Here is a 12,156-nt window from a genome sequence, read left to right on the forward strand (position 1 = left end):
CCAGTTTACAGCATTCCAGGAAACATTCATGAAAATGGCCGAATCTCATTAAGAACTGTGAGTGTTATGGCATTTTCACTTGCCCAGTTCCCATTTCCCTTTCTCCTAGTTCATAATAGTTGTAAATCATGGTGAAAGCAAGCAATCTGCTAGCCACAGTGGCAGCTGGATCTTATTCCTGGAGAATTGTCATTATGGAACCTCTCTTCCATGAGACCCCATTTCTTGGAAGACCCCATTCACAAGGCTATCTTTATTTGACCTGACTAGGAGTTCACCCAGGCAATTAGGTTTAATTTCACAGTATCCTGAGACAGTGACTAAATTTTCCGGCAAATAATAAGCTAACTAAACAGTTTAATGGGAAAAGCTAGGAACTGAGGTCTCCATAGAGCGCTTCAAAAGTTCTCATGTATTTCTCGGACTCTAGTGGGCCATGCCTGTTTGTACAATGGTGCATATAACCAGGGATGTACACATGCTCAAGAAAGACTGAGAAGGCCTTGTGCTCTCACCTCTGGCTGTGTTGAAACAGGAAGTGAAGACTAAGGTAGAGTTGTCACCTGCCTGGCTGAGGATCGAAAGCATGTCAAAAGACATACAAAGCCTCTTGGCAAATAAGACATATATTGGTTATGGATGTTTAAGGAAAATTTTGTCTACTCATTAACTGATCACTGAGTAGATCTTGCAATGGTCACACATGATAGAATACAGACTTTAAAGAAACATTTTTTTAAAAGTCACAATAACAAAAATCCTTGAGCAGAGGGAAGAATCAGAATTCTACAACTGCCACATTGTATTATTTAAAATGTACTTTTTTCAACAAAAATTATGACATGCAAAGAAAGAATGTCTGCCCCATACACATGGGAAAAAAGCAATCAATAGAATGTGTCCCTGAGGTAGTTAGTATGTAAAGCTATTTTAAATATAGTGAAAAAACTAAGGAGATTCTGTCTAAAGAACTATAGGAAACTATGAAAATGATGTCTCCCCAAATAGATTTTTTTTTTCAGTTTATTTATTTTGAGAGAGATAGAGACAGTGTAAGTGGGGAGGGGGAGAGAGAGAGAGAGAGAGAGAGAGAGAGAGAATCCCAAGCAGGCTCCACACTGTCAGCACAGAGCCCAGCACAGGGCTTGAACTCATGAAACTGCGAGATCATGACCTGAGCTGAAACCAAGAGTCGGACGCTTAACTGAGTCACCCAGCTGCCCCTCACCAAATAGAATTTTTAAAAAGAAGGTAGAATCAATAATAAGATATAATTTTTTTAATGTTTTTTAATGTTTATTTTTGAGAGAGAGAGAAAGAGACAGAGCACGAGTTGGGGGAGGGACAGAGAGGGAGACACAGAATCCGAAGCAGGCTCCAGGCTCTGCACCGTCAGCACAGAGCCTGATGCGGGGCTCGAACCCACGAGCTGTGAGATCATGACCTGAGCCGATGTTGGACACGTAACCAACTGAGCCACCCAGATGCCCCAGAATTTTTGATGTTTATTTATTTTTAAAGGAGAGAGAGAGAGAGAAAGCGTGAGTAGGGGAGGGGCAGAGACAGAGGCAGAATCCAAAGCAGGCTCCAGGCTCTGAGCTGTCAGCACAGAGCCCAACACAGGGCTCAAACTCACAAACTGTGAGTTCATGACCTGAGCTGAAGTCAGACGCTTAAATGACTGAGCCACCCAGCCTCCCCTAAGATAGAATTTGTGAAAAGAACTTAATGGAAAGGCACGTGGATGGCTCAATTGGTTAAGCGTCCAACTCTTGGTTTTGAATCAGGTCACGATCTCACAGTTCATGTGATCAAGCCCTGTGTCAGGGTCTGCAATAACAGTGTGGAGCCTGCTTGGGATTCTCTCTCTCTGAAAATAAAAAAATAAAACTTAAAAAAAAGTAATGGAGATCCTGGATTTGAAAAATTCAATAACAAATGAAAAATTCATTAGAGGGACTCAACAGCAGTTTTGACCAGAAAGAAGAAAGAATCAGTTTACTTAAAGGTAAGTCAGTTGAGATTATCCAGTCTGAGTAATTGAAAACAAAGGAATGAAGAATAATGATCATTGTCACAGGGTCCTGTAGGACCCCATCAAATATACCAGTGTACACATACTGGGAGTCTTTTATTTTTTTATTTTATTTTTAAAAAAAAATTTTTTTTAACGTTTATTTATTTTTGAGACAGAGAGAGACAGAGCATGAACGGGGGAGGGGCAGAGAGAGAGGGAGACACACAGAATCGGAAGCAGGCTCCAGGCTCCGAGCCATCAGCCCAGAGCCCGACGCGGGGCTCGAACTCACGGACTGTGAGATCGTGACCTGAGCCGAAGTCGGACGCCTAACCGACTGAGCCACCCAGGCGCCCCAACTGGGAGTCTTTTAGAAGGATAGAAGAGAGAAAGGAACAGAAAGATTAGCTGAAGAAAAAAGGGCTGGAAACTTTCCAAATTTGATGGAGAACATCAAATCTAAGAACCAGCAAGTTTGAAGTAGTTAAAAATTAAAGAGATCCTTACGTAGATATGTTATTGTCAAACTGCTGAAGACAAAGAATCTAGAAAACAGGAGAGAAACAATTCCTCACATATAATATAATATATTTACAATTATATATATTATATATGTTATATATTATATATAATTAAATACAATTATAATATAATAATATAATATAATATAATAATATAATTTCTCACATATTCCTCACATCCTCAATACTCACTAACCTTAGAATTCTTATTGGAAACTATGGCAAGCAGAAGGCAGTGGACTGACATATTTAAAGAAAAAGACTGTCAACCAAGTCTATATCTAACAAAACTATCCTTCAAAAATGAAGGAGAAAGGAAGATATTCCCAAATAAACAAAAACTGAGAATGAATCTCCAGAAAACTTGTACTACCAGAAATGCTACAGGGAGTCCTTTTCAGGTTGAAATGGTGAAACACTAGGCAGTAATTCATCCATATAAAGAAATAAAGAACATCTGTAAAGGTAATTTCATAGATAAATATTAAAAAAAAAAACAATATAAATGGGGCACCTGGGTGGCTCAGTCAGTTAAACGTTCAACTTCGGCTCAGGTTATGATCTCATAGTTCGTGAGTTTGAGCCCTGAATCAAGCCTGCTTGGGATTCTCTCTCTCTTTCTCTCTCTCTGCCGCTCCTTTACCATCTCTCAAAATAAACGATATATATAAATGTATTTTTATAGCTTTTTAAATCCTATTTGTTTTTTTTAAACAACTGCATTAAAGCAATCATTTTAAATATGTGGTAATAGGCATTGTCTTGGGGCCCCCTAAACCACCACTGTTTGAGTAATTCACTAGGAGCAGGGATATACTCATCATATAGTTGCATGCATATGTAAGATCTATTACATTGAAAGAATACAAAGCAAAATCAGCAAAGAGAATAGGCACATGGGCAAAGTCAAGGGAAAACCAGGCCAAAGCTTCCAAGGCCCCTTTCTCAGTGGAGTAATACAGGACACACTTAATTCCCCAGCAGTGATTTTGGTGACATGTGTGAGATACTGCCAATTAGGAGAACTCAAAAGACTTGGCACCCAGTGTTTTTATTTGGGGCTGGTCAGATAGGCAGCCTCTGCCTAGCATTTCTCCAAAGTTTAGCCTCTTAAAAGCAAAGTGGGTGGTCAGCATCAATCACTGTTAGCATGAACATTTTAGACACAGGGAGCCCTTCTTATCCATCAATGATTGGAACCCTACTGAAACCTAAGTTCTTAAAACAACCAAAACCTACCTTGTATGCAGGCCTTCCTAGGATAAGCATTTTGGCCTCCTGTTACCTTTCTGTACAGGCATACAATGTATAAAGATGCAATTTATATTACAGTAATAACACAGATGAAGAGGGAAGGAACAGCATTATATAGGAGTAACATTTTTGTATACTATTGAAATTGGTATTAATCCAAACTAAATTGTTATAAGTTAAGGTGTTAATTGTCCTCAAAGCAACCACAAATAAAATAATTCAAAATAATAAGAAATGACAAGATAATTAACATGATACCTAAAAATATCTATTGCATGCAGAAGAAGGCAATAATGGGAAAACAGTGGAACAAAAAAAATTAGACCTATAGAAAACAAATAGTAAAAAAAGTATTTATGAAATAACTAAGTAAATCCTGCCTTAATCTGTAGTTACATTAAATGTAAATGCATTAAACACAACAGTCAAAAAGCAAAGATTGGCAAAATGGAATTTTTTTAATGACCCATCTATATGCTGCCTGTAAGAGAAACACTCTTACAGTGTTTAAGTTTAACTACTTTACAGTAGTTAAAACACACACACACACACACACACACACACACACACACACACACATGGATTAAGGTAAGTGGATGGGAAAAGACATATCATGCAAACAGTAAACAAAAGAGAGCTGGTTTGCTCATACTCAGTATCAGACAAACTAGACTTTAAGATAAAAACTGTTACTAGAGACAGTAAATAGTCTATAATAATAAATTTTTCACTCCAAGAATAATATGCAACTATTAAACACATATATGCAGCTAACAAAAAGGCCCTAAATCTTCGGTAGCAAAAACTGTCAGAAATAGACAATTCAACAGTTAAATAGTTGGATACTTCATTACCCCACTTTCAATAATAGAACAATTAGAAAATCAATGAAGAATGTGAGTTTGGGGCACATGGGTGGCTTAGTTGATTAAATGTCTAGCTCTTGATTTCAGCTCAGGTCATAATCTCACAGTTTGTGAGATTGAGCCCTATGTTGGGCTCTGCTCTGACAGCATGGAACCTGTTGGGGAATATCTCTCTCTCTCTGCCCCTCCCCAGCTTGCACTCTCTCTCAAAATAAATACATTTTTTTGTTTTTAATTTTTTAAATGTTTTTATTTTTGAGAGAGAGCGTGAGTGGGGGGGGGCGGGGTGCAGAGAGACAGACACAGAATTGGAAGTGGGCTCCAGGCTTTGAGCTGTCAGCACAGAGTCCAACGCAAGGCTCAAACTCACCAACTACGAGATCATGACTTGAGCCAAAGTTGGATGCCTAACCGACTGAGCTAACCAGGCACCCCAACTTTTTTTGTTTTTGCTTTTGAGAGAGGGAATCCCAGGAAGGGCAGAGGGGGAGAGGGGAGAGGCAGAGAGAGCGAGAAGCGGGACCCACTCGAAGCAGGGCTCGAGCTCATCCAGAGCAGGTATCTTGCTCACCCAAAGTGGGGCTCAAGCTCACCCTATGTGGGACTTGAACTGACAAACCATGAGATCATGACCTGAACCAAAGTCAGATGCTTAATGACTGAGCCACCCAGGCACCTTAAACATTTTTTTTTAATGTGAGTCTTGAACACTTAAAACCAAGAATTACAAACCTAACGTATATCTATTACACTCCACCCTCCTCAGGTTCATGTGGCATATTCTTCAGGATAGACTATAAGTTAGGGTACAAAATAAGTCTTCAGTAAATTTTAAATGGTTAAAATCATAGAAAGTACTTTTTCTGATTTCAGTGGAATGAAACTAGAAATAATAACAGGAGGAGAAATAGGAAATTCATAAATAAGTGGAAATTAATACATTCTTAACCAATGGATCCAAGAAGAAATAAGAGAAACTAGGATGTACCATGTGACGAATGAAAGTGAAAGCACAGTACCAAAATTTTGAGGATAAAATGAAAGTATTGCTCAGAGAGAAATGTATACTTGTAAGTGCCTATATTTTTTAAAAAGAAAGATCTGAAATCAATGATCTAACCTCCTAACTTAAGGAATTAGAAAAAGAAGGGCAAGCAAAGCCCAAGGCCAGCAGATCAAAAAGGATAATAGATATTAGAATGGACATAAAGGAGATTGAGAATAGAAAATACAGTAGAAAAAATAAGGATAACAAAAGTTGGTTCTTTGAAAAGACCAAGAAAACTAACAACTTTTAACTAGACTGACCAAGAGAAAATAACAGAAAGAACTTAAATTACTAAAATTAGGAATGAAAGAGGGGATGTAACTACCAACCTTACAAAAACATAAAGCATTATAAAAGAACACCTTGAATAATGGATGACAGCAAATTTTATAACTTAAGGATGGGCAAATTCATAGGAAAACATAAGCTACTGCAACTGATACAATAGATATGAATAGGTCTGTAAAAGTAAAGAGATAGTAAGTAATCAGAAAACTTCCCACAAAGAAAAGCCCAGGACCAAATGGCTTCACTGATGAATTCTAGCAAATATTTAAAGAATTAACACGAGTATTTTACAAACTCTTATGAAAAATTGAAGGACAAACATATATCAACTTAGTCTATGAGGCCAGTATTGGCCTGTTACCAAAACCAAAGACGTCACAAGAAAACACAGCATTATCTTTTATGGGTATAGATGCAAAAATCCTCAACAGAGAAAGTAGAAAACTGAATCCAGCAACTTACTAAAAGGATTATACACAATGACCAAGCGGAATTTATCCTGGGAATGCAAGGTTGATTCAACATCCAGCCAATTTTGTTGGTCCAACTAAAATCAATCAATGTAATAGATTAAGTAGAATAAAATACATCTTCTCAAGATGAGGAAAACGTTTGACAATATCCAACACATTTTCATGATAAAACCCTCAAAGCAGAAATAGAAGAGCGTCTATGGCAAACCTGTAGTTAACATCTTAATGATAAAATACTGACAGATACACATTTTCACTCATATGTAGATCTTGAGAAATTTAACAGAAGACCATGGGGGAAAGGAAGGGAGAAAAAATAGTTACAAACAGAAAGGGAGGGAGGCAAACCACAAGAGACTCTTAAATACAGAGAACAAACAGGGTGGATGGGGGCTTGGGGGAGAAGGGAAAATGGGTGATGGGCATTGAGGAGGGCACTTGTTGGGGTGAGCACTGGGTGTTGTATGTAAGCCAATTTGACAATAAATTACATTCATTAAAAAAAGAAAGACTGAAACTTTGCCCCTATGTTTGATAACAGGATAAGGATGTCCACTCTCACCACTTATATTTAGTATTGTATTAGAGGTTCTACACAGGGCAATTAGGCAAGAAAAAAAGAAGAAAAATTAATTTGGATTGGAAAAGAAGTAAAATTATTTTAAAATTTGCAAATGACATGATATTCTACATGGAAATTTATATCCATAAAATATAACTAATAGAGCTAATAAACAAGTTCAGTAAGTTACAAAAGTATACAAAAATCCATCACGTTATACAATGGGAGTGAATAATCCAAAAATGAAATTAATAAACTCTACTTGCATACTGTAATAGTGTTGTGACAAATGGTAGCTACATTTGTTGTAAGCATAGTATAATGTGTAGACTTGTCAGATCACTATGTTGTAAACCTGAAACTCATGTAACACTGTGTGTCAACTATGTACTTCAATAAAAATAAATATTTTTCATTTGCAATAACGTCAAAAGATACTTAGGAGTAACTGTAACAAAAGAAGTACAAGACCTGTACACCGAAAGCTACAAAACATTGTTGAAAGAAATTTCTAAATAAATGGAAGAATTCTGTAATGATGGATTGGAAGACTTATTGTAAAGATCGTAGCATCCCCCCAGAATATCTGTAGAGATTCAGTGCAATCCCAGCCAAAATCCCAGCTGGATTTCTTGCAGAAATTGAGAAGCTGATTTAAATTTTATATGGAAATTGAAAGAAATCCAGAATAGTCACAAAAATTTTGAAAAAGAAGAACAAAATTGGAGAACTGACCATTCTCGATTTCAAACTTATTGCAGTGCTACAATAATTGAGACTTGTGTTGTACTGGCATAATATAGACATGTAGGACAGGGGGTAGAATTGAAAGTCCAGAAACTAACCTCCGTGTTTACAGTGAGCTTATTAGTGCCAAGCCAGAGAGAGAGGAAGGTGGTGGTGGAGTAGGAGGACCCTAGGCTCCTCATGTCCCATGAACACAGCTAGATAACTACCAAATCATCCTATATACCCCAGAAAGACCCTACACCTAAAGGGAGAGAAGAGGGTACATCATAGAAGGTATACTGTGCTCCTTGCTGTTTCCTGACCATGTCAGGTAAGCTCTTGCTGCAGAGACTTTGCCCTTGCATTTCTCTCTGCTAGACACTTCCCTTCCAGATACACACACAGCTCATTCCCTTACCTGTGAAGAATCTTTGTTCAAGTAATGTTTTCTCAGGTGCTCAAAAATCACCCTATTTAAAATTTAGCACCCTCTGCCAATATTCCCTCTTCTCTTTCCCTTTTTGTTTTTCTTCCCTAGCACTTAGCATCTTTTCATATATCATATGATTTTCTTACCTCCTTGGACTGAATTGTGCCTCCTTCAAATTCATATGTTGAAGCCCTTATCCCCTACATAATGCTATTTGGAGATGAGGCCTATGGAATGTAATTAGGTTTAGATGAGGTCCTGTGGGCAGGGCCCTCATGATGGGATTAGTGCCCTTATAAAAACAGACATCAGAGGACTTGATTCTTTCTCTCCTTTTCTTCTCCCTCTCTCCACCCCCACCCATGTGAGGACACAGTGAGATGGCTGACATCTGTAAGCCAAGAGGAGAGCCTTCATCAGGGAACTAAATCAGTTTGCACCTCTATCTGTTCTTCCTAGCCTCAAGAACTGTGAGAAATAAATCCCTGTTGTTTAAGCCACCACCCCCTCCTAAAAAGTGCTAAGACAATCCAATGGGGGAAAGAATAGTCTTTAACAGATGGTGCTGGGATAACTGCATATCCATATAAAAGAATGAAACTAGTCCTCTACCCCCACACCATATACAAAAGGTAACTCAATATGGGTGAAAGACTAACAAGGTGTAAGTCTTCTTAGACTCCTTGGATTAGGCAATGGTTTCTTGCTTTTTTTTTTTTTTTTTTTTAATGTCTATTTTGAGAGGGAGAGAGCATGAGCAGGGGAAGGGCAAAGAGAGAGGGAGAGAGAATCCCAAGCAGTCTCTGTGCTATCAGAGCAGAGCCCAATACAGGGCTCACTAACTGAGAGATCATGACCTGAGTCGAAACCGAGAGTCAGACGCTGAACCTACTAAGCCACCCAGTTGCCCCTAGGAAATGGTTTCTTTCTTTCTTTTTTTTTTTTTTTAATGTTTATTTTATTTTTGAGAAAGAGTATGAGCGGGGGAGGGGCAGAGAGAGAAGGAGACATGGAATCTGAAGCAGGCTCCAGGCTCTGAGCTGTCAGCACAGATCCCAGTGTGGGGCTCAAACTCAAGAACCTCGAGATCATGACCTGAGCCGAAGTTGGACACTTAACCGCCTGAGTCATCCAAGTACCCTGGTAGTCAATGGTTTCTTAAATATGACATCAACAGCACAAACAGCTTTAAAAATTAGATAAATTGGGCTTTGTCAAACTTTTGTTTAACTTTGTTAAAACGTTTGTTCTTCAAAGAACAATGCTAAAAAATAGAACTCACACATGTGAGAAAATGTTTGCAAATCATATGTCTAAGGGTTGTAGTATCCAGAATATATAAAGAACTCTTATAATTCAACAATGAAAAGACAAATAATGCGATTTAAAAATGGACCAATACTTTTAGTAGACATTTCTCCAAAAGAGATACACAAGCAGCCAGTATGCACATGAAAATATGTTCAACATCACTAGTTACTAGGGAAATGCAAATCAAAACCACAGTGAAATGCCACTTCACACTTCCTAGAGTACCTTTAATGAAGAAGATGGATAATAACAAGTGTTGGTGAGGATATGGAGAAATTGGAAATCTCACACAATGCTGGCAGGAATGTAAAATTGTGCAACTGCTTCAGACAAAAGTGTTCCTCAAAAAGTTAACATTGAATTACTGTACAGCCCAGCAATTCCACTTCTGGTTGGATTCATATGAAAACTTGTACCCAAATGTTCATAGCAGCATTATTCATAATAGTCAAAAGGTGAAAACAACCCAGATGCACATTTACTTATGAATGGATAAATGCAATGGAATATTATTCAGCTAAAAAGAGGAATAAAGTACTGATACATGTGATAACAAGTAGCCTTGAAAAAACATCATGTTAACTGAAAGAATCATGTTGTATGTTGCATGATTCCGGTTATATGAAAATTTCAAAATAGGCAGATTATAGAGATAGAAAGTATGTTAGTGGTTTCCAGGGAATAGGGGGAATAATTGGATAAAGAGAGTGACTGATTGACACTGGGTTTCTTTTTGGTGAGATAAAAATGTTGTGTGATAGATAGTGGTGTAGGTTGCACAACTTTGTAAATGTACTAAAAGTCACTGAATTACACACTTCAAAAATTTTTAAATAATTTTTAAAATTAAAAAATATTTTAGCAAACCAAATTCAACAATCTATAAAAAGAATATACACCATAACAACATGTGGTTATCTTAGGAATGAAAGTCTAGGTCTGTATTTGAAATTTTGCCTGTGTGATCTACCATGTTAACAGTTTAAAGGAGAAAAACTACATGATCAAATCAAATTGGTTCTTCCCAAGTTTGTTGTTTGTTTGTTTGTTTTACAAATTAAACATTCATTCATGATAAAAACTCATTAAACTAGAACAAAGTTTATCTACATAAATTCTACAACTAAAATGACATTGAAGGTAAAAAAAAAAATAATTTGTTTAGCTAAGTAAGGGTTTGTAAATATTTTCTATAAATTTTTGGCTTTCAAAATAGAATGCATATAAACATTTTTTGATGTAAGTTATCAAGAGTTGGCAAAAGTAGGAGATTTTTAATATACCTACTTTGGTACATGGTATTGAGTTGTTTCTATAATCTTGCTCATAATAACAAGGCTTAGAGGAATATACTACTGACATCACTGATTTTTCTCAATCTTCTGTCTCACAAGAAGTCTGGCTTTTGTTTTCAAAGTTATTTGTTTGATTTTTCTCCCTATTTTTTTTTTAAAGGTGTATTCGACACAAAAATGATTGGGGAGCTCTTATTCTTGTGGATAATCGCTTTAGTAGTAACCCTGCACAGTATATATCTGGTAAGATTCTCAGCTGGGTTTAGAGTAAGAGTTAATAACAGTTATTGGTATTTAATAACTACTGGTTGTTGTTCTTTTTTAATGTTATTTATTTTTGAGAGAGAGAGAGAGAGAGAGCATACAAGCCAGGGAGGGGCAGAGAGAGAGAAACTGAGACACAGAATCTGAAGCAGGCTCCAGGCTCCGAGCTGTCAGTACAGAGCCCAATGCAGGGCTCGAACTCACGAACTCATGAGATCATGACCTGAACCGAAGTCAGACGCTCAACCAACTGAACCACCCAGGCACCCCTAATAACTGCTGGTTTTAAAGAAAAAATTTGGACAGGGGCACCTGGGTGTCTCAGTTGGTTAAGCATCCGACTTTGGCTCCAGTCATGATCTTGCGGTACTTGAGTTCAAGCCTGCATCAGGCTCTGCACTGGGATTGGAATTCTTTTACCCTCTATTTCTCTGAACACTTCCCACTTGCACACTCTCTCTCTTTCTCTATCTCAAAATAATCGAATAGATTATTTTTTTATTAAAAGATTTTTTTTTTCTTATTTTTTAAATATGAAATTTATTGTCAAATTGGTTTCCATACAGCACCCAGTGCTCATCCCAACAGGTGCCCTCCTCAGTGCCCATCACCCACTTTTCCCTTCCCCCCATCAACCCTCAGTTTATTCTCAGTTTTCAAGAGTCTCTTATGGCTTGGCTTCCTCCCTCTCTAACTTTTTTTTTTCTTCCCCTCCCCCATGGTCTTCTGTTAAGTTTCTCAGGATCCACATAAGAGTGAAACCATATGGTATCTGTCTTTCTCTGTATAACTTATTTCACTTAGTATAACACTCTCCAGTTCCATCCATGTTGCTACAAAAGGCCATATTTCATTCTTTCTCATTGCCATGTAGTATTCCATTATGTATATAAACCACAATTTCTTTATCCATTCATCAGTTGATGGACATTTAGGCTCTTTCCACAATTTGGCTATTGTTGAAAGTGCTGCTATAAACATTGGGGTACAAGCGCCCCTATACATCAGCACTCCTGTATCTCTTGGGTAAATTCCTAACAGTGCTATTGCTGGGTCATAGGGTAGATCTATTTTTAATTTTTTGAGGAACCTCCACAC

The 12,156-nt window shown here is 37.5% G+C and overlaps 1 protein-coding gene across 1 annotated transcript in view; it reads left to right on the top strand.

The window, feature by feature from the left end:
* The window catches only part of BRIP1 (BRCA1 interacting helicase 1), a 202,466-nt gene that overhangs the window by 171,756 nt on the left and 18,554 nt on the right, over positions 1 to 12,156 (top strand). Inside the window, 1 exon segment of the mRNA XM_049636532.1 lies at positions 10,955 to 11,037. Within this exon segment, the coding sequence (XP_049492489.1) occupies positions 10,955 to 11,037 (83 nt within the window).

The sequence above is a fragment of the Panthera uncia genome, chromosome E1, assembly GCF_023721935.1.
Source record: "Panthera uncia isolate 11264 chromosome E1, Puncia_PCG_1.0, whole genome shotgun sequence".
Lineage (NCBI taxonomy): Eukaryota > Metazoa > Chordata > Mammalia > Carnivora > Felidae > Panthera > Panthera uncia.